Source organism: Taudactylus pleione, unplaced genomic scaffold (genome assembly GCF_031769625.1).
Source record: "Taudactylus pleione unplaced genomic scaffold, aTauple2 ptg000212l, whole genome shotgun sequence".
In the NCBI taxonomy this organism is placed as follows: domain Eukaryota; kingdom Metazoa; phylum Chordata; class Amphibia; order Anura; family Myobatrachidae; genus Taudactylus; species Taudactylus pleione.
The window spans coordinates 4,682,610-4,708,755 of record NW_028284614.1 but is presented as its reverse complement, the minus strand read 5'-3'; the positions used below and the strand labels follow the sequence as shown (position 1 = coordinate 4,708,755).

At 46.6% G+C, this 26,146-nt stretch overlaps 1 protein-coding gene across 1 annotated transcript in view; it reads right to left on the bottom strand.

Moving 5' to 3' along the window:
- Nucleotides 1-23,228, bottom strand: part of LOC148517704 (matrin-3-like) — a 31,659-nt gene extending 8,431 nt beyond the window's left edge. The window contains exons 1-10 of the mRNA XM_088478268.1: nucleotides 23,112-23,228; nucleotides 15,679-16,720; nucleotides 14,379-14,440; nucleotides 12,322-12,348; nucleotides 10,203-10,333; nucleotides 9,263-9,306; nucleotides 8,253-8,378; nucleotides 7,918-8,043; nucleotides 6,629-6,796; nucleotides 6,401-6,532 (exon numbers count right to left, since the gene is read on the bottom strand). Coding sequence (XP_088334394.1) covers nucleotides 6,401-6,532; nucleotides 6,629-6,796; nucleotides 7,918-8,043; nucleotides 8,253-8,378; nucleotides 9,263-9,306; nucleotides 10,203-10,333; nucleotides 12,322-12,348; nucleotides 14,379-14,440; nucleotides 15,679-16,107 — 1,245 coding nt within the window. The 5' untranslated portion in view covers nucleotides 16,108-16,720; nucleotides 23,112-23,228. The remainder of the gene's footprint in view (nucleotides 1-6,400; nucleotides 6,533-6,628; nucleotides 6,797-7,917; nucleotides 8,044-8,252; nucleotides 8,379-9,262; nucleotides 9,307-10,202; nucleotides 10,334-12,321; nucleotides 12,349-14,378; nucleotides 14,441-15,678; nucleotides 16,721-23,111) is intronic.
- Nucleotides 23,229-26,146: the final 2,918 nt, after the last annotated feature.

The window sequence follows — 26,146 nt, the reverse complement described above, 5'->3', positions numbered from 1 at the left end:
CGTCAGTCGCAGGGCACCAAAGAGTTAAGCTTTCAGCCTCCCAGGATGCACTAGGTCCCCCTCCTATACCCCGCCCCCCGGGCCAAGGCACCTCAGTTAGTTACCAAGCCATAGGCCGGAGGAGGAGAAGGAAGAGAGAGAACAAAGATCTGGACACATACAAGAATCACATTCTCACCAGAGGGAGACGGAAAACCGGTGACCAGAGCAAAGCCCATCTGCAGCACAGGTGCGACAGGGCGGGAGTCCTGTGGAACCCTATGGACTTCGTAGAAATAGAGATAACAAGGGTAAGTTCTTACCATATCTCATATTTTCTACTTCAGGGTCCATAGGGTATCCACAGGATACCTTGGGGATGTCCCAAAGCAGTATCCTTTAAGGGTGGGGACGCTCCTGTGCAGAAAGGAGAATCCGCCGCCCGAAGGAAGCATCCTGAGAGGCGAAGGTGTCAAACCTGTAATACCTCACGAAAGTATGGACAGAAGACCACGTAGCAGCCTTGCAGATCTGAACTGCCGAGGCACCACGTCGAGCTGCCCACGAAGGACCCACAGACCTAGTGGAATGAGCCTTCAGAGAAGGAGGGACCGGTAGGCCTTCATGAAGATAAGCTTCAGAAATAGCCATACGGATCCAGGCTGCCAAAGTTTGCTTTGAAGCAGGCCAACCCTTTTTACAGAAGCTATAGAGGACAACAAAGCGTCCGACTTCCTAAACAAAGAAGTGCGGTCAACATAAGTCCTTAAGGCCCGCACAACATCCAAAGAGGCCTCACCCACGGAAAGACCCGGTGAGTTAAAGGCCGGAACAACTATTTCCTCGTTAACATGAAACTGGGAAACAACTTTGGGAAGAAACTCGGGCCGAGTGCGGAGCACTGCCCTGTTCCCATGAAAAACCAAGAAAGGGGGTCTACAAGAAAGAGCCCCTAACTCAGAAACACGTCTGGCTGAAGCAACGGCCAGAAGGAAAACAGTCTTAGCTGTTAGCCATTTAATATCCACTGAGCCCAGTGGTTCAAACGGCGGTCCTTGGAGAGCCCTCAGGACCACAGCCAAATCCCAAGGCGCCACAGGTGGAACAAAGGGCGGCTGAATACGGAGAACACCTTGCATAAAGGTGCGCACATCCGGGATTGTAGCAATCCTACGGTGAAACCAGACAGATAGGGCCGAAACCTGTACCTTCAAAGAAGCAAGGCGAAGCCCATGATCTAGTCCCGCTTGCAGGAAGGCGAGAATCCGAGACAGACGAAACTCCCGCGGTGCATAACCTCTCGGTCGACACCACTGGAAGAACGTATGCCACACGCGATGGTATATCCTCGCGGAAGACGGTTTCCGAGCTCGTAACATGGTACGCACCACAGAGCTGGAAAACCCCCAGGACCTCAGCATGGCCGTCTCAACAGCCACGCCGCCAAAGACAGCCGAGTCAGGTCCGGGTGAAGACAAGGACCCTGAGACAGAAGGTCCGGTCGTAGCGGCAACCGCAGAGGACTGTCCACGGACAGACCCTGAAGGTCTGAGAACCAGTGCCGTCTGGGCCACGCGGGAGCTATCAACAGGAGCGTCCCTCCTTCCTGTTTGAATTTCCGGATTACCCGTGGAAGAAGGGAGACCGGAGGGAACAGGTATGCGAACCTGAACGTCCACCGGACGGACAGAGCATCCACCAGAGACGCCCCTTCGTCTCTTGTGCGAGACCCGTACACCGGCAACTTGTTGTTGTGCCGGGACGCCATGAGGTCGATTTCTGGAAGACCCCACCTGTCCACCAGTAGTTGAAAAACGTCCGGGTGCAGGGACCATTCCCCTGGATGAACGTCCTGGCGACTTAGAAAGTCCGCCTCCCAATTTAGCACTCCCGGGATGAAGACCGCTGATATGGCCGGAAGATTGCGCTCCGCCCAAACCAGGATCCGAGAGACCTCTACGAGAGCCACCCGACTGCGAGTTCCTCCTTGCCTGTTTATGTAGGCCACGGTGGTAGCATTGTCCGACTGGACCTGCACCGGGTGACCCTGGAGAAACCGCTGTGCCTGCAGGAGAGCATTGAAGACCGCACGGAGTTCCAAGATATTTATTGGAAGCTCCGCTTCTGTCGGTGTCCACCTGCCCTGGAACAAGTGTGGACCCGAAACTGCTCCCCAGCCCCGAAGACTGGCGTCCGTTGTCAACAGGACCCAATTTGGAACCCAGAACGGACGTCCCTTGTTGAGGTGGGTCGTCTTTAACCACCACGCAAGGGACAGGCGAACCTCCGGGGTGAGCACAATCGTCTGGAACTTCAGAGACTGAGGCAGCCCGTTCCACTTGGACAGGATCAGGTGCTGCAGAGGTCTGGAGTGAAACTGGGCGTATTCCACCATGTCGAACACCGACACCATGGAGCCCAGTAACCTCATCGCCGAGTGTAAGGACACCCGGCGGCTGTGCAGACAACTGCGCACCCTTGACTGTAAAGCAGAGATCTTGTCCTCCGTCACGAAGATCCTTTGCTGTCCCGAGTCCAATAAGGCTCCAAGATGCAGAATCCTCCGAGACGGGATTAGAGTGGACTTCTGCCAGTTGATTAGCCAGCCGTGCCGTTGCAGCAGTGCAATGGTCAGGTCCAAGTGGTGTAACAGGAGCTCTGGAGATCCTGCCACCAATAACAGGTCGTCCAAGTACGGCAACATGCGGACTCCTTGCAGCCGCAGAGAAGCCGCCATGACCGCCATAGCGTCCTGTATGTCCAATGACACCATGTAGTCCCCAGGTTCCAGCGCCAGAATGATGGACCGTAGGGTCTCCATCCGAAACTTCGGGACCCGCAAAGACTTGTTGAGTGCTTTGAGGTTGAGAATCGGACGATATGACCCATTGGGTTTCTGTACCAAAAATAGATTTGAATAGAAACCCTGGCCCCTCTGGGAGAATGGAACAGGCACTATAACTCCAGCCTGGAGCATAGTGTGCAATACCTTCCGCAGCTCCGTAGCCTTGTTCCGGTCTGATGGTAGACCAGTGGTGAAGAATCGAGCCGGGGGTCTGTGCCGGAAGGAGAGGGCGTACCCGTGAGAGACCACCTCCAGAACCCAAGTGTCTGTCGTAGTGAACGACCAACACCGGGAGAACTGCAGCAGGCGGCCTCCCACCCTGGGATCCCCCAAGGGGAGACCCGGACCGTCAGGCCGCAGGCTTGTCATCTGGCTTGGGGGCCGGACGTCTGGTACTCCATGCCTGTTTCCGGGGCTTGACCGATTTCTTAGGGCCAGCCTGTCGAGGAAACGACTGTGGTTTGGGCCTGCCCTGGGCCCTAGATGACCGAAAGGACGATGGTCCAGAACCAGAAGGAGCAGCGGCCGACGGGAGACAAGCAGATTTGGCTGCCGCCAGCGTGGCCACAATCTTATCCAGATCCGGACCGAAGAAAACTTCTCCGGTAAACGGCAACGCTTCCAGACCTTTCTTGGATCTGCGTCCGCCTTCCAGGATCGCAGCCACAAGGTGCGACGAGCAGCTACCGCTGCTGAAGAAATTCTAGACACCAGAGTACTAATGTCTAGAGCCGCCTCGTTGATGTAGGTGGCCGAATCACGGAGATTGCCAATCAACTCCGCCTGTTCGGCCGGACAGTCGGATTCAAAAGAAGCCTCTAATGAATCCGCCCAGCGCTCCATCGCTCTGGCAACCCAGCAAATGGCCATAGCCGGCCGTGCTGCCCCCCCTGCAAGGGAATAAGCGGACTTCAGGCAGATTTCTACCTTGCGGTCCGTAGCATCCTTAAGGGAGGACATGGATGGCATCGGCAATGTGGCACTACGGACAAGACGGGTCACGTGAGAATCCACCTGTGGAGGGGATTCACACTTAGCAAAATAATTATCCGCGAACGGATAAGCCACCGCCAGGCGTCTCTGCGGCTGGTATCTTTTGCCAGGTTGTTTCCACGCCTCCTCTAAATGGTCCACCAACTGACCCGAAAGAGGAAAGACTGTGGCATCGCCCTTCACATCTTTGAAAAAGGCATACTTAGATTTAGCCGCTGGGGGAACTTCGTCCTCAATCACCAAGGCTGTGCGGACCGCCCGAATAAGTCCAGGAATATATACTTTGGACTTAGCATCAGCGTCCTTAGTATGGAAAGGTTCCTGATCGTAAGGATCCAGAATCTCCCCATCATCAGACGTCCCTTCGTCATCCTCATAAGGAGCGGACAGAGACGCCACCGGCCTTTTATGAGGCCGCATCACAGACTCCCCTTGCAACACATCCGACAAGTGCTGTACAGAACTCGTCAGGGAGTTAACCCACGCTGGCTCCTGAGAACCCGGGAGCGGGGAAATAGGGAGACTGTGGGGTACCACCAATTGTCGTGGGAACCCCTGCATGGGTGACGACACCACAGACTGCTGGGACAAACCCATCGGAGTAAACGCGGGCTGCGGAGCTAACTGGCCCACTAAAGCTGTTAACGCCTGAGCGAAACAAGCCCAGGGCGGCTCCTGTACCGGTGCTGTAACCGTAATAGGCCGCACCATGGACAAACACTGCCGGCAAAGGCCCTCCGCGCTACCCTCCCCCTCCGCTAACGGTACTTTGCACGTGGTACACTGTAGCCGGAGGGGAAAATCACTTTCAGACATTATGGCACCACGTATGTGACCTCTCTCACCAATTAAGTATTAAATAGGCGAGAGACCACCCTGCAGCACCGCACCGCAAGGGCTTTAGCAGAAAGAACAGGGACAGTAATAAAGCTGACAGTTTAGAGAAGAAAAGTTACAGGCAGCGCTAGCACAGTCACATACAATGCAGAGAAATAACAATTCCTGCACTAACAGCGCTGATCACTCAACTACACAGACACAGGGCCTGGTAGGACACAGCGCTGCATACACAGACCTGAGCCACAGCGGAGGAGAGGTATGCGGGGGGACCCAGACCACGATGCTTCCTTCCAGACTTCCAGCAGCGTTCACCATGCGTTGCAGAGAAGATGGCCGCCGAGGAGCAGAGAGAAGCTGGCCTGGGGGAGGAGCGCTGACACAGGACCAGTCAGCACAGTGCAGAGAGGGCTGTGTGCAGCGGGGGAGGCGCCGGCTGTGAGACAGGGAAGGCGCGCTCCCCTGGCATGCATTTAACCCCATGGACGCCGCAGCGCTACCGCTCTGCTGCGGTCCGCTGTCCCAGGGGGTAGTGGAAGCGCAGGTTGGTCGCCTGGCTCCACGCTGCAGCCAGTCCCCAGGGAGCCCCCTGCCTGGGGACTTAGGACCATGTGATCAGCGGGGACCCACCGCGGGACCCCGCTGCTTACCTCTGTCCCCCTTGAATCCGGCCATGGTCCGGAGCATCTGGGGTCACCGCTAGCTGTGACCCCAGACGCCCACCAGCATCCCCGGATCAGTACCGGCGTTCTGGTACCGGCGGGGTGTAGGGAAGACAGCATGGACGTCAGGACTGACTGTCCATGCTGTTCATCCAGATGTGCAGCCACAGCTGCATGAAGAAAAAGCTTCAGGGGCTCTTCTAGCCCCCACTCCAACAGGTGCACCCGACTCCGGCCGGGCACCAAACTAAACTGAGGTGCCTTGGCCCGGGGGCGGGGTATAGGAGGGGGACCTAGTGCATCCTGGGAGGCTGAAAGCTTAACTCTTTGGTGCCCTGCGACTGACGTCACACCTATACCCCAAGGTATCCTGTGGATACCCTATGGACCCTGAAGTAGAAAAGGGGTATTCCTCCGTTATCCACCTCCGAACTTGCAGCTGCTTCAAGCTTTATGGTCAATACCGCAAGCACACAAACATAACATAGGGGTCTATTTACTAAGCAGTGTTAGGAAAAAGTGAAAGGAGATAAAGTACCAGCCAACCGGCTCCTGTCAAATACATCCGGTGACATGAAAGTTAGGAGCTGATTGGCTGGTACTTTATCTCCTAAAACTGCTTAGTAAATAGACCCCGTAGTGAGAAGGGAGGAATATAGAAATAGGCACAACATGATGCATTCTAGTGGTGGCAGCTTGTACTTTAATGTAAGAACAAAGTCAGTATAAGGCCTAGAATATGGAGAGTGAAACCACCATGGACTTCACCAGAGGCAAACTTATGGAGGGTATGCATAGCAAATATTTGCAAGATGTATTGTGGAGAGTGCTGCATTCCCTGTGCAGAGGACCCTGAGATGACCTTGGGCACGGAGCCTGGTGTAGTATCGGCTAGTATGTGCAGACAAAATGCCAGTATCATACACGCAGCGTTTCAGTGACCACCATTTGCTTAGAATGCGCCAGAACACTATAGCGCTTTCCAATTGGAAACAAATCACAAAACCAAGACTCATGGTATGAATAGACCAGAAAAACAGCAAGAGGGACGCTTTGCTATCTGTAGGAACATCTGATTACTTACTCTTAGAACAAGCTTCTTATATCTTTCAGAGAGGTCTACTTTCACAGCCTTTCCCTGGAACAAGAGCGCACTTTCCGCACAGGTTTCTACCATTGTTTGTGCGTCTTCCGCATTCTCCATTTCAATAAAAGCCTACAAGCAAACAAAGTGCAAAATCACTTTACATGTATTACTCACAAGCTTGGCCAACAGACTTCCCACATATTGACCTTCTAAACATGCATTTACCTGGTTCCTCATTCTCATCAATATATACGTTTTCACTTTTCCATACGCCTCGGCCAGCTTTATGACAGCAGTATCAGAATAGCCAGAATGGGGCAAGTTGCTGAGGTGTATAACGCGACCAACCTCTGGCTTCGGTTCAGGTTTGCTTTCCATCCTCCCATCTGGTTTCTTAATGGTTGGAAGGGGAAAAAATAACAAAAAAACAAACAAAACATGGATTTAGATTTTATCAGTAACAAATAAAAGGCTAAAAATGTCCATACAAGAAAGACAGGAGGAAACACATTGATTCTCAAATCAGTCCTATAGATTGCAAGATCAAGCAGGTAACGGAGTTATAGGGAGAGATTCCACTGGCCACAAGGATGAGAACTTTGCCAGCTAATACATTGGATACCCAGGCAGGAGGATCATTGCTCGCTTTTGCTTGCAGTCAATAAAGGGGCGAGGAAAAAATAGGCACATTCGCCTCCCATAACTACCCACCAGGGCTTAATTGAATCTGCCCCATAGTATCTATAGGAAATGAACATCAATCTGGATGACATACTAGTGCAACTGTGTAACAATATTACAAGTTATATAAAGTACACTTTGTTACAGGTTGAGTCTCCCATATCCAAAATGCTTGGGACCAGGGGTATTTTGGATAACGGAATATTTCATATTTTGGAATATTTGCATATACAATGAAATATTTTGGGAACGGAGCCCAAATATGCACACAGAATGCATTTATGTGTTATATATACCTTATACACACACAGCCTGCAGGTCATTTTATACTATATTTTCAAGAATTTGTGCCTTAGACAAGGTTTCTGTACATTAAACTATCAAAAATCAAAGGTTTCATTATCTGTCATGCCAAAATAATTCCGTATTTTGGAATATTCCGTATTTTGGAATATTTGGATAAGGGAGACTCAACCTGTATTTAGTTTATGTTGCTTAATGTTAAACGCCACTTCTCTGGAGCGTAGCGCTCCAATAGGTGTTGAAAGATTTAATGGGCCGTGAAAGGGTAAAAGCAGGGCGCTGTCACTTCCAGATCAGCTAACCCTTTGTGGTGCAGAGTAGCAATGCTTACAGGCAAACTGGCAGAAAGGAGGAAGAGAAATGTTTTCAGCCATATTATTGATATTGCCTAAATTTAGAGGCTGGCAGGAAACATTACAGACAGAGACAAGTGACAATGGGAATGCAGGTCATATAGCACATGGACCAGCATTGAACATTATATGAGGCAAGTGAAAGGAAAAATAGGATTTCGTTCAAATGATAAATACCTTAATACGTTTATATTTTTGAGATAAGTGGACTCTAACAGGCCTTCCATTTATAGTAGCTGGATTTGAAATGAAGTAATCCACGACCGCTAAAGCGTCATCAGTAGAGGACATTTCAATGAAAGCCTGCGGAAGAAGAAATTACATATAATTGTTACATACTTCATACCTCTTCATTACTATTAGTTGAGAAACCTACATACTATGTTAACAAGCATTTCATTACATTACCAAAAAAATGGACAATATCGCTACAAATTCCTCCTAACGTCAATGTGTTCTATTGTAAACCCTGCACCAATGTAGTCTGAGAAAGCATTTACAAGCTGACGTACCTCATTCCGCTTATTTAAAATCAAATGGTTGGTAATTACACCAAACGGCTCTGCAATTTTCAGCAGCTCGTACTTCAAGTTCTTTCCCCGCTCGAAGTCCATGATATGAACCACTCTACCAGCTCCCTGAATGGAAGACAAAAAACAAAATCAACTTTCTATACTGGTGGATTCAAACTTCCATAGGTTGTATTAGGAGCATAAATGCAAAAGAATTAAATGTTGTGTATACTATTAAATAAGCATGTATTTATATACAAATATAAACAGCAGGATTTAAACACGTTATACAACAGGATGGGAAATAGTATGTACCCTGTGCTGAATGGTAACAACTTACACTAATTGGATAGTGTACCCCCAAACACATTGCACATACAGTACGTACACTGGAAGCAGGGTAAAAAGTAATAGCCTGTGACTAGAAGGCATATGTGCAATTTTGGCGATTCAGCCAGATGCGTTAAAGTGGCAAAGTATTAAAAATCAAAACTAACCTGGTTTTGCCTATTTATAGCTACTTTAACACAATGGTTAGACTTACACAGACTGCATCTCGCAGGCCATTACCTTTCCCACATAGCGTCAAACTACCAGTCTTCCATGGACAATCTCAAGACTTGAAGTGAACCCCCAGCCAAAGATCTTTCACACCAGTTAGATCCTGTCCTAAGGGCAACGCCTGCCTGATAATGAAGGACTTATTTCCTGGGCATCTGATGGTTAGAACATAGCGCTCAAACTCTGGTTGCCATCTAAACTGTTGACCGTGATTTAACTTTACTTAGGGGGCAGAGAAGACCTGGATCAAATCCATCCAGCTTTACAGAAATTTTGCATGCCCGTTGTGCATTACTATGTGAGCTCATAAGTGCCTCACAGAACGTAGGTCATCCAAATAAATTTCAACGGCTCCCTTTACCCCACTTTGTCGCTGTACTCCATAAATCAATTAAATCGTGGGGTAAGCTTGAAATGACACTAATAAACTAACCCAAAGATGGACGTACCGGTCTCTTTTGCATGCGTCTTGGTCCAGGCATCTCTTCATTTCCTGCACATTTAAAGAGAAACAAAAATTAAAACTTCAGAAAAAGTAAGCTCAGCTCTGCACTAACAAAACAAAATAAAGTTGGGAACACGAATCGAATACCTCTTTTCCACCAAAAACCTGGGACCGACCTGGGTTTTTGGACATGGTTCCAACCCAGGTCAGACCCCATTTACAGTGCACCTTCGATCTGGGTTACTCCCAGGTCAGCCCTGTTCACACTGAATCCAGGTCTGCCCTGCTAAACTTGTGAGGTCATAAAAAGTGGGAGGTGACTGCTCCACAGCCACCAATCAGCTCATTTTAGGATAACCCGGGTCGCGCCGTTTACACTGTACCATTACCCAGGTCCATCCTGGGTTGGATTGCCGGGTCACTTGACCCGGGTTATTTTTCAGGGACTCTTTTACACTGAGCTGCGACCCAGGTAGACCTAGCAAAAACCTAGGTTTTTGCTCTGGTGTAAAAGAGGTATAAGTGGAATGATTTGGCAGACACCAAGCTTGAGGCCTATGGAGAACGTCATTCTGATGGCCCAGGGTATCCATGGATCCAATCAGCATAGAAAAGAGTATTACAGGGAGAAATACCCCATGTAACAAGGGAAGGTGGGGGGGGGGGGGGGGGGGGGGCTGGGTTACATTTCATAAAATGTAAATACAAAAGTTGACGTTATCCTTTAGGGCACAAGTGAAATGCTATGGTAAACAAGCACAGGTAAAGAATACCTAATTCGAGAATACACAGAAAAGTTTACGTGGAGGGTTTCTTTTAAACCCAGAAAAATTCAATAACTTTCTTGGCACAAATGATAGAGAACTGATCAAAACTGCCATTTACAGAGACAGGAACAAACTGCTGTTATATAGGAAATCTATTAATAATGAAACCTCACATACCTAGGTGACCCCCCCTGTGACCTCCACGTCGACCATCGGGACCACCACCCATACGCATCCCTGCTGGAGGAGCTGGTCCCAGAAGTCCTGGTGCCGGATTTGTGGACTGCCGCAGCATAAAGGAATCGCCCCTGCAAACATTTTATCACGTACTAAGTCAATATGAAAAGAGAGATAGATATATTTTTTTATTCTATATACATACATATATACATACACACACACACAGCCAGTGGCATAAATATTGGGACATTGACAGAATTTTCAGATTTTGGCCTCTATTCACCACCACAATGGCTTTGAAATTAAACAAACAAGATGAACTCCAACTGCAGACTTTCAGATTTCATTTGAGGGTAATTACATCCAAATCAGGTGAACGGTGTAGGAATTACAATGGTTTATATATGTGCCTCCCACTTTTTAAGGGGCCCAAAAGTAATGGGACAAACTAAACAATCCTAAATCTAACTTTCACTTTTTAATACTTTGTTGCAAATCCTTTGCAGGCAATTATAGCCTGAAGTCTAGACATCACGAGACGGTGGGTTTCATGCCTGGTGATGCTCTGCCAGGCCTCTACTGCGAATGTCTTCAGTTCCTGCTTGTTCTTGGGGCATTTTCCCTTCAGTTTTGTCTTCAAGTGAAATGCATGCTCAAATCGAATTCAGGTCAGGGGATTGACTTGGCCATTGCATAACATTCCACTTTTTAGCCTTAAACTCTTTGGTTGCTTTTGCAGTATGCTTCGGGTCATTGTCCATCTGCACTATGAAGCGCTGTCCAATATAAAATTGCCCGACACACTTCAGAATTCATTCTGCTGCTTTAGTCAGCAGTCACATCATCAATAAATACAAGGGAACCAGTTCCATTGGCAGCCATACATGCCCACGCCATGACACTACCACCACCATGCTTCACTGATGAGGTGGTATGTTTTGGATCATGAGCAGTTCCTTTCCTTCTCCATACTCTTCTCTTCCCATCACTCTGGTTCAAGTTGATCTTTGTCTCATCTGTCCATAGGATGTTGCTCCAGAACTGTAATAGCTTTTTTAGATGTTGTTTGGCAAACTCTAATCTGGTCTTTTTTTTGTGGCTCACCAATGGTTTACATCTTGTGTTGAACCCTCTATATTCACTCTATAGTCTAAGTCTTCTCTTGATTGTTGACTTTGACACATATACACCTACCTCCTGGAGAGTGGTCTTGATTTGGCCAACTGTTGTGAAGGGGTTTTTCTTCACCAGGGAAATAATTCTTCTGTCATCCACCACAGTTGTTTTCCGTGGTCTTCCGGGTCTTTTGGTGTTGCTGAGCTCTTTGGAACATTCTTAAAAAGAAAGAACGCACCAAACAGTTGATTTGGTCACACCTGTTTTTGCTATCTCTCCGATGGGTTTGTTTTGAGTTTTCAGCCTAATGATGGCTTGCTTCACTGATAGTGACAGCTCTTTGGATCTCATATTGAGAGTCGACAGCAACTGATTCCAAATGTCACACCTAGAATCAACTCCAGACCTTTTACCTGCTTAATTGATAATGAAATAACGAGGGAATAGCCCACACACCTGCCCATGAAATAGCTTTTGGAGTTGATAGTCCCATTACTTTTGGCCCCTTAAAAAGTGGGAGGCACATATAGAAACCGTTGTAATTCCTACACCGTTCACCTGATTTGGATGTAATTACCCTCAAATTAAATCTGAAAGTCTGCAGTTAAAGCACATCTTGTTTGTTTCATTTCAAAGCTATTGTGGTGGTGAATAGAGGCCAAAATATGAAAATTCTGTCAATGTCCCAATATTTATGTACCGGAGTATGTATGTATGTATGTATGAGATATAGAGAGATATATATATATATATATATATATATATATATATATATATATATATATATTTATAGCAATAGCATGGAAACAGATAATGAAAGCAGCTACTAGGAGATGTGATTACTGCGCTAGTGCTGAGGTGAGCACCATTACTTGCTACAAGTACAACTCAGTGTATGGTGTAAATGAACTGTAATCCAAATGATTGTTATAGGCAGAAAGTAATTAAAATTGCACATGTCTGCTCAATCGTCTGATGAATATCTGTGTTTCATACTTACAGTCCGTGTCCATTCCATTCCGGATATCTAAAATGTAAAAAAAAAAAAAAAAAAAATGTATTAAATTGGTCAGTGATGGATTATATAGAAAGCAACGTGGCAAGACACATGGGCAGAATAGTCATCCGCTGAGGAGATCAGATTCTTCTCCGGTCAGCTGTACCCGCTTCAATAACGTAACAGTAACTGTGCACAAGCCAGCACCCACCCACCAAACTAATCACTACTAGAATTGTGCCATGGTTACACAGCGCTACCATGACCACTAATAATAATCACAAAGGTGCCCGGCCTAGGGGACCAGGATACACAAGCTATAACCGTAGCTCCAAGAACCTCAGAAAAGGGAAAGTATGGATTGAATAAGATAAATTGGGCACCTGCTGGCCGATCACGCATGCGTTACCCGGGTGATCAGCAACATGATCACTTCACCACACAGAGATCCCGAGTTCCAAGTGGCCAGTTAACGGTCAGACTTATTACAAAGCACGGACCATTGATTTGCATTTACCAAGACCAAAAAAAAAAAAAGCCAAAGGATTTTGATGAAGCATCGCACTCCCTTTGTGAGCCGCACATGATGGGATATAGCCAGAGCCGCGCCAGGCCCAGGTGACATGGGGTGTGGCCACGCCCCCTTAGAAAAAAATAAAATAATAATAAATAAAAAAAACAGAAAAAAAAAATATATATATTTTAGCGCTGGGAGGGGGCGCTGTGAGCCCCTCAGCCCGGCCAATGGGGGGGTGCGATCAGTGTGACCGCTCCCCCCCATAAGCATAGGAGACTGCTCCAGCGTGTGCTGGGCTGCTGTGATGTAGAAAGGAGGGGGGGGGGGTGCCAGACCCGAGCCCCTCCAGCAAGCCCGGGCAATTTGTACCAGCTCCCCCCCCTCCCCTCCTCTCTGTGCCCCTGGATATAGCAGCACGTGGCCAGCATTAATCCTGCAGGACCCGGAAAATACCCATAATTCATCAGGCTGTGGGGATTAGCAGTGGAGGAGTAATTTAAGCAATTAAATCCCAATTACATGTTTTGTCCTACGATTAAAAAGTTATTAAAAAGCATTTTTGAACGATTTGCTATAACAGACACCACATCATGGGGTAGATGTATTATAGTGGCAGTTAACGTGCTGCTATATCATTTCTTGCTTTGCTTCTTTTAGTGTTCACTCTAGCTCCGGCGTGAGGCGGGGCGCCGGAGATCGAGAGGGCACGTTTGTGCGTGCGCCGAAGGCGCGCACGCGATCGAGAAGGGGGCGTGGTCATCGAAAAGGGGGAGTGTCTATAAGACGTGTCCCCTTTTCGTCACTCTTGGGGGCGTGCCCGGCACTTACGGACACTCCGGGCAGCCCCCAAGCCCTGCAGACAGGGAGTATAGATGCCGGGCGTTCATACATGGCCCAGGCTAACGGCGCTGCTATCTTGTAGTTAGCAGTGCCTATAATGACAGGGGCACATACCGCCCAAACCCCGATGATACATCGCGGAGAAGCGGTATCAACGCACATAACATGCGCTGATACCGCTTCTGAGATTCTTACATCTCCCCGTGTGTGTGTGAACCCATCATTCTGCAGTCTGTAGAGAACATCTGTTACCTAGGAGAATGACAACTGGTCACTCAGGCTGTCAGTGCGCCAGAACCAGGCAAGAAAGCAGTTTAAACAATTCAGCTTAAAAGCATGGAGGTGACAAAATACTGACGCGTTTACATCTAAATTATCAATTTAATTCAGCATTTTCATACATACTGTTGATCTACTGTGGATGTTTTGCTCTGTAATATCAAGTGAAGGGGACAAACAATGGCTACACATTACATAGGAACTACGTTCTCATCCTTAGCACCTTAGTGTGAAATTTGAAGTTCACATTCGGCACATTGCGTTCACTGCATGTTTTTGTCGATACTACAATAAGGGGGCCAGTGTACACAGCAGGGCATCGCTGCAGCACATTGCATGGGCATAAATCCCCTTGGAGCGCATGCATTCACATATAAACAACCACTTTACCCATTTTAAAGTTACGTGAAAATACTTGACGTACATCTCAAGCAGCAGCAGGCGCTGTCTTCTATGTGCCCGTCCACCGATGTGTTCATTCCAAATCTGCAAGAATGGCAAAATTAGTATCACAGACCACTGCGGTATTACAAGTCACATGGGAACGCTGTCCAACAAGACGGGGGCCAAGTTCCGGCCTCCAAACCTATTCATGGCAGACTTCACTTGCAAAGCAATGACAACCAATAAGTCTTGTCATGTTTCTGCCATGTCCAACGTCCCACTTTGCTAGGCTAAACTCACATTTCAAATGAAAGCTCTTGCTGAAATCAGCGCCCGGAAAAGGAAATCAGCCATGTTGAAAACAGTATAGCGTGTAGTCTTTAAAAATAAAAAATGGGAACAAACCCCCCCCCTTCCTGCCTTAAAAAAAAAAAACAAGGAAACTAATTATGATGGCGTTCCACTTCTGCTAGACGGGCAGACAGTATGGCCAAATAGCATATCCCAGAATATGCTCATGGCCGCTTTCAAAGTACGACTGTTAATTACTAGTCCAGGGTTCCTTAAAAAGGGCTTGTGCTATATTCAAGTTTACTTAGCCCTCATGTCTTGGAGCTTCTATACAAATGAGATCAACCAGATTTCCGTAACCTGGTCCCCTTTGACCCCTAAGTGGACAAAACTACAGCGATGTTTTATAAGCAGCCAGTCTTGATTTTGAGACACAGGTTAAAAGGTGGAGTCAAAGATCTCTACAGAACATACTGAGGAAGTAACTGAGTATTCTGGCCATGTGGTTCCTGGGAATTATCCAGCACTGTATGGTTTAGAAAGTACTAGTTGAACAACGATTTAAATTAAAGATAGTCAGATCAGGATCCGAAGAGGAATACTTAGTACGTCCATTAAATCTTTAAATACATGCAATTTCAAAGCTTGCTTCCACAATTTGTAAGTCATATTAGCGAGCTGACCGCACACATACTTAAAGCCTGAATAAAATGCACATACAAAAAAAAAATGTTCCTGAAGTTTAGTATAACTGCAACTAGTAGGGATCGGAAGGAGAGAAACCTAAAAGGAAGCCTGGGGGGATAAAGGGTTGTGGCAAATCTTATCTGGCAGATGACGGTACGCAAATGAGAAAGTATAGAAATATTTTTTTTCGTACACACCGAGCAGGACTTCATTGCCTAAGCTAAAGAGAATTCATTAGACTTGTTTTTTTTCTTAAAAGAGAGAATGAATCATTTTCAGTGTTTTGTGAAACCAAATGCAAGGATCACGAGACGTGTGAATTCAAATTAATAACAGAGATAATGGATCTAGGAATAACTCACCTGCTTCGAGTGGATTGGTATATCACAGAGAGAACAGAGATGAGGATAGTCTTTGGGTGACAGTCCATGGAAATCATCAATATTTCTATTGGAAGGCATTCCTCTGGTCTTTTCAAAGACAGATCTATCTTGCGACTGGCTGTAGCCCATGGGTTCATATTCATTATCGAACTTACGATAAGACCCATCAGATAAGAAACGGTCTTCTCTAAGCCTGTCCCGTTCTCTTAACCGGTCCTCAAGCTCAAGTCTATCGCGATAAGCAGGATCGCGAGAACGGTTCCCATGGTCGTAATTGACCACCGGGTCGAGACCTGATGAGCGATCATTAAAATTCTCTCTTCTGAAGGGTCTGGTGTCATCCCAGTCATCGCTAGAAACTCTCAATGGCTCTCGAGAAGACCTCTCTCTCAAACTTAGCATAGCCATACCTTCGGTCCTCCTCCTCTTAAGATGCTGAATAATCTGCGGTAAGTTTTCAGGTGTGATCTTCTCCTCAGGGTAGCGACTCAATTCATCCAAGTCCCTAGAGGAGAGACCAAAGCTGGCCAATATCTTACTGGCCTGATCAGGTTCGCTCCTGGCTGAGAAGATAAAGCGGGAGCAGGTCTATTACCAATGTTAAATATAGATGGCAAGTTTTGAGAAGAGGAATTGCAAGACAGCATGCCACGAGAGCCTTGCTGACTCAACTTAGAGATGGAGCCCATGTTCATCAAGTTTGAAAGGCGACCCGAACCTTGGCTCATCCGTCCAAGACTGGATGGTAGGTTTAAGGATTGATTAGCTGAGAGAAGACCCATTCCTGAAGTGTCACGTCTTTGGTGGGAAGGCATCTCTCTGTTTAAGTCTCTGCTTAAGGATGAATGAGAAAACGACTTGGACATTGTAGCACTATTCTCTGATTCTCAAAAAAAATAAAGAAACAAAAAGGCATCTAAAAATGAGAATTTCCCACAACAAGTATATATACACTTGAGAATGTGGTAACTGTAAAGACGGTTCGAGGGATCTTCTTTAATCAGAAAGACGCCAAACAATTCTGTAGAAAAACAAGTAATTTTAGTCAAAAGTTCAAAACACAAGTTAGGATACAATTTTAACTAAAAAAAAAATAAAATAAAATAAAAAAATAGGGTTAAAACTGTTAAACACATTTCTAAAAATACAACAGTTTCCCAAAAAAAGACGTAATTTAATCTTAGAGTCCAGCAACAACTGAAGTGTTGATGACTAGATGATATTCAGAGTGGAAGATGGAAGTCAGAGATAATAAGATTTATTGGAACGCTCAACATGAGATTTAACATTAAAATGTAATTTCTTGTTTAGAACCAATTTATTTCTTTTCTATAAAAGGTGGTGTGTAAAATCTAATGTGTCCATCAACAGGTAATTCATAGGGATAAGGGATAAAAAGGGTGTGGACCTGCCCAAAAGGACCAGTTATCTAACGGACACACCAAAGCATGTATTACTGAACGATAGAGCGTGTCGTACATCCAAAACCAATAAGGGGCACATAAGGCTGGAGGCAAAAGGTTTGAAATGGACACGTTCAATTACCTGTTAGTACAAGTACCTGAAGTGGTGGTTGCTTTTGGAGCGATAACACAAGATAGAATTTGCACACAATATATATGAAAGACAAATGCCATTCTCTAGCAAAAAACAAACCTTCAGAATATATGGCCACTAAGGGTGTAGGAGATATTCAAGGGGATCAGTTTCCACCAGCCCATACTCTTCATTACAGAATTCAAAAAGAGCAGTAACACATCCAAGGGATGGTTTACGACAATATACAACTGCGCAGTAGTAGGCAGAAATAGCACTCTTACCTTATCACACTAAACTCTCCTAATATTAATAGTTACCCCTGTATACATAGACTACAAAAACGATACAGCATAGACTGAATGCATAAAGCAAACAAATTTACCATAAAACAAGACGCGTGTACAAACGCGGCAACCGATCATGACAGCGCAAGGAGATGTGAAGCCAAGACTAACATCTGCTGCAAAAGCATACATGCTGCACCCACAAAGTAGGAAAAAACTAGAGATTAAGAAGCTCCAAATAAGCAAAGAACACAATAATAATAATAATAAAAATATATATATATATATATATAGTTATTTCTATAGCATTTATAGTTCTATTTAGTCATAAAAATACAAGAAGGACAAACTCTGGGACAGCAGGGCTGAATTACCAGATCAGTCAAACAAGGGTTACATGCACAACACTAAAAAGAACAGGAAAAATAAAGAATAGTCTGGAGTAGAGCAAAAAAAGACTATACATAGGGCCAACTCTGCAACCATCAACAGATGTGAACGAAGCTTGAGGGCAAATAGCCAAAACAGCAGCGTTAGGCAACCCAATACATGTTGGGGCCACATATTCCTCTTAATCTCATTAGCAAGGTAAGTTAGTATATTTAGGGCTATATCCTATTAGCTGCGATACTGTGTTTTTTGACGAAAAGCTTTTTTGTGCAAACTTTTCACACAAAATGCGCATCGTGCAATACTATTGCCGCAGCTTTTCGCAGGTGCAATTTCTCCATAGCATTATGCCGCAAAAAGTTTTCACCAAAACGACAAATGTCTGGACTTGGTTCAGAACCACTGGGACACCCACCTTAATGACAGAATATACCCTGCCCTTTTGGCAGCGCACCGCTAACACATTCTGGCATCTATTCAGGGGAGAGGTTGGGGACAGCCCAGCATGTGCTTAAGTGCCGGGCCAGCCCCCAAGAGAGCTGAAAAAAAAGCATGTCTTAAATACATGCCCCTTTTCTTGTGGCCACACCCCTGTTCGAACGCTGCAGTGCCCTTTCTACGGTCCCTGCCCGGTGCTAGCATCAACACTAAACTTTTTTTTTTAAAGTTTCCTAAAATGAGAAAACATTTTTACTCATTTTAATGTACCACCAAACTAACTACAGCATTTATTTTGCCCAAGATATATTGCTTTGTATAATTTTTTCACTGTTAGAGAAAAATGCATATAACAGTAAATTGGCAATTTAAGAACACCAAAACCTTTTATGGCCACTAATACACTTTTATAATGATACCCTATATTAGTTTACTTATTAGGGGGTACAGGCTGATTTCCCCATTTTCACCTATACAATTTTCAGTGATACCGCCAAGGAGATTGCTCACACTAAAGCCGCTTCGCGACTTTTGCAATAGGATTGCGCAAAAAAAAAAGGGAGCGCGCAAAGACACGATAAGTGACATACGCAGGCGAACAGAGCGAAAAGTTGCACATGCAAACTCTTTTTCACAGCTAATACGATATGGCTCTTAGTCAGAGACGCACTTAAATGCAACAAGTGTCACAAGCAACAAGCCGCCTGCTGCCCTTCACTGCACTACAGCATCTGAGCTCTGCTATAGCAGGAGAAGCTTCCCATGATTATAATTAAAGTGCGAAATTAAGACAAATGCCAAAATATCCACACAAGATAGGCATCCTTGTGTCGTTGTCCATTCGGGCACAACTTAACTGATGTACTTAAAACGACCAGAGGGGCTGGCGGAAACCAAGTGACTTGAACAGATCCTACCTCCCCGATTGTTGGGACAATGCTTTCACTGTTGATAATGGCAGGAAAGAAATAAAACGGAGATAATATAAGAGAATGTGCAAGTGTTAAGATGGAGAATCATCCTAAAAGGGAAAGGAAAGAGGGACAGGATAGAAGCGAGAAGTCCCCAATTCCAACTCAGACGGCCAAATGCGAGACATGCATTCTGGCTGTGTTGCGCAAGACTAGAGAACTGCATAGAGCGCCCAACTACATTTACACCAGCAATTACCACTGTGGTCCTTTACCATTATTCGTGTGTTTTTGAAATGAAAAGATGCTTCCGCAGAGCCGTGTGGATTGCACACAGGAGGCGACAGGTTGTGTGCTGTTACTTCAAAGTCAATAGAGAAGTGTGAAGAGGTGACTTAGACAGGACCAAAACTCCTTAAACCCAGCGTTATGGCACCTAGTGGATGTAATGAGCACAAGAAGGGCATTTCTGCATTGTGTTTTCCCTATAAACAGACCTGGTAAATAGATAATGACCATTTGTCCTCGGCATAAGGAGGACCACAGAAATACAATTCAGGCAAGCAATTCATTGCAAATGTATACAATACATTCAAGAGCGAAACAAAAGTAACATTTGCATAGAGAATAATAATGCAGAATGATTGTATTTATACATGCTGGAGTCCTATGATTAACAAATGATCAATTCGCAGTCACCATGTACAAACTGTTTCCACAGTAACTAGCTCTAACTAATGACCATTGATAGATGAGTCAGACACAAGGCCAAAGTCAAACGCGATGCCCAAAGATAGAAAGTAGCAGCTAGAAACAAGCAGCCCTCCAAAATGTAAACAAACATTTAAACTGAACCTCAACAATATATTTGGGTGAGAGAAAGCAAAAATGAACGAGATCACTATAGGTATGGAACAGAGGGTCAACTAGTCCAAGCAGAGGGATCGCAAACTCTTTTGAAACATGGACCTTTAATGTACAGCAGATGTTTGCTGGATAATGCATATCGCTGAGAAAAGTGGTACACACAGCGGGGCACACAACTAAATTCAGATATTCACCCTCATGGAGATTGCGCATCAATGTGACTGCACCCCCCCCCCCCCCCTCTATTCATCCGCTAGTGGAAGCAACATCATAAGCGTAGACTTGCACCAACCCTGTACCTGGTGCAAGGGATCCATCGGAAAACACGCTGAACACCGCATAGCTCACAATGCAGACGGCACGCCTCACTCAACCCAGCTGAGGTGCTAGTGCCCCACTGACACCCAGTTAGGCCGATTCAGCCACAAGGGAAGATGCTACGGAATTGCCAAAGACTCAGCATTGCCCATAGTTACTGAGGCAGAGTTGTACGCAAGGCTGTTTCAGAGGCAGCCCCAGTATTCACTACTCAGCAAAAGCTACTGACAAATATGGAGTACATTAAAGGTCGACAAGAATCAATTTGAAATGTAGCCGGATTAAAATAATATTTTTAGTTACTTTGGGGGGGAGGAGGGGGACTCAATTCTCATTACGGGAGTGTTGGTTGGTGCCCAGAGATATTCTATTGGCTGCAGCAGCATTGCCCACGGTACTTATTATGGGAGATGCAGGTCACGGTGACTTAGTCGCAGTAAACTGCATCTCCTGGCATAAGTGCCGGGAGTGATGCTCTTACCGTACGCCCTGTGGCACTACTTAGCATGGATTTCTGTTTGCACCTCAGGAGGGCGCAGGCAGAATTCCACTAGTAGCCAGTTTACCACACAGGCAATTGAATAGCTCCGGCACTTAATCCAGCAGCTCATCCCTGTGAAGAGAATTGAATTCCCCCCTTTAAGATGTAAAATCTAACTATAGACTGACACACTGGTGGTCTATAAAAGGCCCCACTCTGCCCTTCAGCATATAAACATGCACATCAGTGAACTGCTGCCCTGTCTTGCTCACTGTGTTCAAGCTCATCAGATTGTGCCTACATCCGTAACAGACACAGGGGTCTATTTACTAAGCAGTGTTAGGAGACAGAGTGAAAAGTGATAAGGTGCCAGCCAATCAGCTCCCAACTGTCATTTTTCAAACACAGCTTGTGAGATGGCAGCTAGGAGCTGATTGGCTGCCACCTTATCACGTTTCACTATGTCTCCTAACACTGCTTAGTAAATAGACCCCTAATTACCTCCATCCTCCCCCTTGCCCAATAGATTGTGCCCACCACCATTGCAATCCTCCAGATTGAATAACGTCATTATGCTCCCCACCCCATCATAGTTGGACTGCTACTACCAGGAGGGTGGGCTTCCAACCATCATTTCCCCCCACGCTCAGCTGTGTGTACTATACAAGCACGACAATCACTAGTACAATGCACAAAACAGAAACCAGTGGGAACGAGGAACGAGGATCGAGGCCCGGTGAGACATGAAGTCAGATTTACAGTTTAGGAAAAACAAGCCCCTGGCCTCCGGCATTAATGCTAGTAGATTATGAGGGGGCCGTATTGGTGGGGGCCAATCACAATACAGAACTAGGATGACTGCCTACTTTGTGGCAGATCCTAATCCAGATCATCAAATGATAACACTACTACAGGACAACATTGTAGCCTCCTCCCCCCAACATCAGGATTCCTTACCACAAACATAGTTACCAATACTAAGGATTGGTTAATAAAGCATTCACATGTAAAAAAAAAATATTATATATATATATATATATATTGTTCACTCTAGCTCCGGCGACAGGCAGGGCGCCGGAGATAGAGAGGGCAACTTTGTTCGCGCGCCGAAGGCGGGGGCGTGCGCCCATGAAAATGGGGCGTGTCTACAAGAGGCGTCTTCTTTCCGTCATACTTGGGGGCGTGCCCGGCACTTATGGACACGCTGGGCAGCCCCAAGCGCTGCAGACAGTGAGAATAGATGCCGGGCGCATGCGCCCGGCGTCTATTCTCCAGCGGTGACCGGGTCACCGCAAATTTCTCCACCCGCGGGACACTGCGACCCGCGGGTGAAGACGGCACCCGCAGGCTGTGAGGGCAGCTTTTTGGCACTTGCGATAAAGGACTAGAGTTGAAAAGGTGCCCTCCTTTTGATAGCATATAAACCAGGTGTTTCTTTCAGGAGCAAAGCAAGCCTCAGAGAAAGCATAAGCGGCACTCCGTCAGTAGGAAATCAATATGTATTAAATCAATAACATAATACAACAAATGTGTCAGCGTTTCAAGGTGTCGACTGCCTATTCTCTCTATGGGGCTTGCTTTGCTCCTAAAAGAAACACCTGATATATATATATATATACACACACTCTAAATAAACTAAACACGGTGGGTTACAAACATCAGAAACTGGCTGAATGACCCTAGTCCAGAGGCTCCTAAACTCCACCATTACAGTCCAGGTTTTAAGGATATCCCATGCATGAACCTAGATAGTCAAATCAAATTAACATGAGGTGCTAATTCAGTCACCTGTGCTCAGGCGTGGATATCCTTAAAACCTGGACTGTAACAGCGGAGTTTGGGAACTGATAATAGTGTGACTATATAAAAGCTCCATCACTACAGTCAGTGCATCTCCTTACTGATATACAGGGTGGCAGTTGGTGCTTATCAGGCAGCGGGGACCGGGGGAGAGGACGGCGCTGAGGTGGCTACGGGGAGGAAGGCAGCGGGGCCAGGTGTGAAGGGGACAGGGGTGCGCTGGGGCAGAAGGCCGCAGGTGAGCTCCCTGGGCCCGGCCTCCATTAGAGTCCGTTCCAAAATGGAGGCCGGAGCCGCCGACGCAGCAGCAGTGGGAGCCCCTGAGAGGCCCCGGGATAAGGATTACCACCGTCGCAGTAACACAGAGAGCTATGCCCGTCTCACCTGTCCCCGCACTCAGGACGCCTCCTCCAGCCGCTTCTCACACACAGTCACACGGGTCACTACACGAAGCAGCCGCCGCGCAGAGACAATTGTCTGCCGTGAGGAAAGCGCTTCCGGTTCCGGGTTAGGACTCCGGTCACAGTGTTCTGTTGCCAACTCTGAAGTGAAAAATAAGCAGCCAATAACTGAAAAACAAGCCCAAATCAATCATAAAAAGCCCAATTTATGGGGGTCTCTCTTTGTTCTCATTCTACATCTGCCTAACTTCATTTATTCCCCCTCTTCAATAACCTAAATATGTTAGTGTATGCACAGCCTTATTATCTGCCTATATTGCTTTTCTCCCTTTACACCAGCCTCCATATTTTTACCTCCTCCCTCTTTTCATACCTCATTCCCTTGCCAGTCTTCAGCTGGGTACACACTTGCCGATGTGTGCGTCCAGCGATGCGACGCCCGACCACGCAATATATATCAGGCGATCGATACGTACTGAACGATATGGTGACCGAACGCCCGATATGTCGGGCACCAGCTTCGTCCACTATGCCAGCATTGGAATCTGGGTCGTTCCATCGGCCCTACATGCAGGCTGACGGAACGACCCCCGATGGACGACCCGTGGGAGTGCGCATTGTCGTGCATAGTGGGTACACACTGGCCGATGTGGACGATTTGTCAGTCCGATTAGCAGAATTGGGCGACATATCGTCTAGTGCAGGGATGGGGAACCTCAGTACAAGGCCCACGGAATCATTTGGTCTGGCCCTCGGAGCTTTTTTCTGTTAGCCTCATTTGGCTAGCAGGGTGCCTGGAATGGCACCCTGCAGCCAGAATCTATGCAGCAGTGCCGCCTGGAGCGTCCTTAGGATGCTTCAGACGGTCACACCGCTGCCCTTACAGCTCCCGCAGCATTCTCAGGATACTCCGGGCATTGCTGTAATCAGCGGCAATTGTGACCCCGCCCCTATGAGACATCACACAAAGAGGGCGTGGCCTGCACCAGGCCCACAATTATTGTTCAATATATCAAAATGGCCCTCGGCAGAAAAAAGGTTCCCCACCCCTTGTCTAGTGTGGGAATCGATATGAATTACCACCGGACGCATGGGTGAAAATCCTGATCGTCTCCAGGTAAGTATTTACTAACCTAACCCCTCCCCCCTAACCCTCCTTAGGGGTGCCTAACCCAGTGCCTAACCCTAATCCCTCCTCTAAGTGCCTAAACCTAACCCCCCCCTACCCCGCCACCTAACCCTAAGTCCCCCGGGGGGTGCATAACCCTAAGTCCCCCGGGGGTGCCTAACCCTCCCTTCCCCTAGCCTAAGCCTAACCTCCCATGGGGGGGTTCCTAACCCTAAATCCCCCCCCGGGAGCCCTAAACCTAACCCCCCCCGCGGCTGTCCGCAGCGGCGCCCGGCATCACTTCGATCGGGATGCCGGGCGCCGGTCTCCCGGCGTCAGTAAAATGACAGGCGTCTAGATTTAGACGCCTGTCATTTAACCCTCTCCGGGATAAAGCAGTCGGCCGTCCGGATTAGGTCCTCCGGCTTCCCGACTGCATACCCTAGTGACTGTGTACCCACCTTTCCTTTACCTGACTCTACTTCTTCCCATTCCTCTCACCCCTCTTCTTTACCTCCTTCATTCCTGTCACCCATCTAATTCCATTATCCCCTCTCTTTAACAGCCTCAGTAATTTTAACTGCCCCCCATGTACCTGCCTCATTTCTATCATCTATTTTACCTCTCCCTCTTGCCTGCCCCCTCCAACTTCACACTGTCTACTGCCCTCTATTCCCCAGACACAACCTTACCCCCTTCCTCAGTTATTACCAGTGTAAAAAACATTCTCTTACCTCCAGGGGTGCCTTGGGACAATGCACACAAAAAAAAACAAGCCCACAAACAAGCAACTTGAGGAAAAAAAACAAGCCCACAAACAAGCAACTTGAGGAAAAAAAACAAGCCCACAAACAAGCAACTTGAGGAAAAAATACAAGGTCAATTCCGTTTGTTACAGGCGAACATGGCAACTATGGTTAGGAGGAGGATGTGGCGGACCTGGGAGTCCGCCTGTGTATGCTTCCCCATCCCTGCCATCACAGAGGCTGGCAGTTGCCAGCACTGCAGCAGAGGGGTGTAGATGTCGGGGGCAGGGCTTCTCCTGCACCAAAAATTACTTCCATTTTCCCGATGGTTTTATTCATGCATGATGGAAAGGTAAAGGTGCCCACACACATACCGACTTTTCATCCAATTAGGCCGATTTCGACGAATCGGGTAAAAAAAGTACAAATCGTGAGTTTATACTCACGAGCACGATGCCGATGCGCATCCCCGCTCGTCGTACATCGCATCCTCTGATCTGCCGTGCTGTAGGGCAGATTAGCCAACCATGAACACGATGGAAGCCGATCGTGAGGGTTTTTACCCTCACGATGAATCGTACTTATTAATTGCACAACGCGGAATTTGACTGACAGGAGCCTGGACACGCCCCATCGCCATCTTGTGCAGCATCGTGTATGGAGCAAGACAGTCGCACATTGAGGAGCCTGTACACTGGATTCTTGTTTTGGACAATTTTTGGTGAGTATTGGTACAGTTTAAATACAACCACACTGACCACCAATATGTGCTCCCCACTGCCCACCAATGTGTGCCCCCAGGTAATAAATGCATGACCCAGCCACCGCCTGCCGTAATGAGGCGGGCGGTGGCTGGGTCATGCATTAAGCTCCCACTGCCCACCATTGTGTGACCCCTTACCTAACCACGTCATGGGGCCACCTAGTAATTAAATAGAAAACCAATCAATTTTTTTGTAAATTAATAGACAAAAATATTTAATCAAGATAAACAAATATATTCCAGGAAGATTATTAATATTGAAATAACATATTATATTAATAATAAACATGTTTAAAAATCAATTCAATACAGATATATTACTTAAAATGTATTTTTATTTAAAAAAATAAATAAATAAACACGTATTTTACAAAATAATCACTATACATTACATTTAAAAA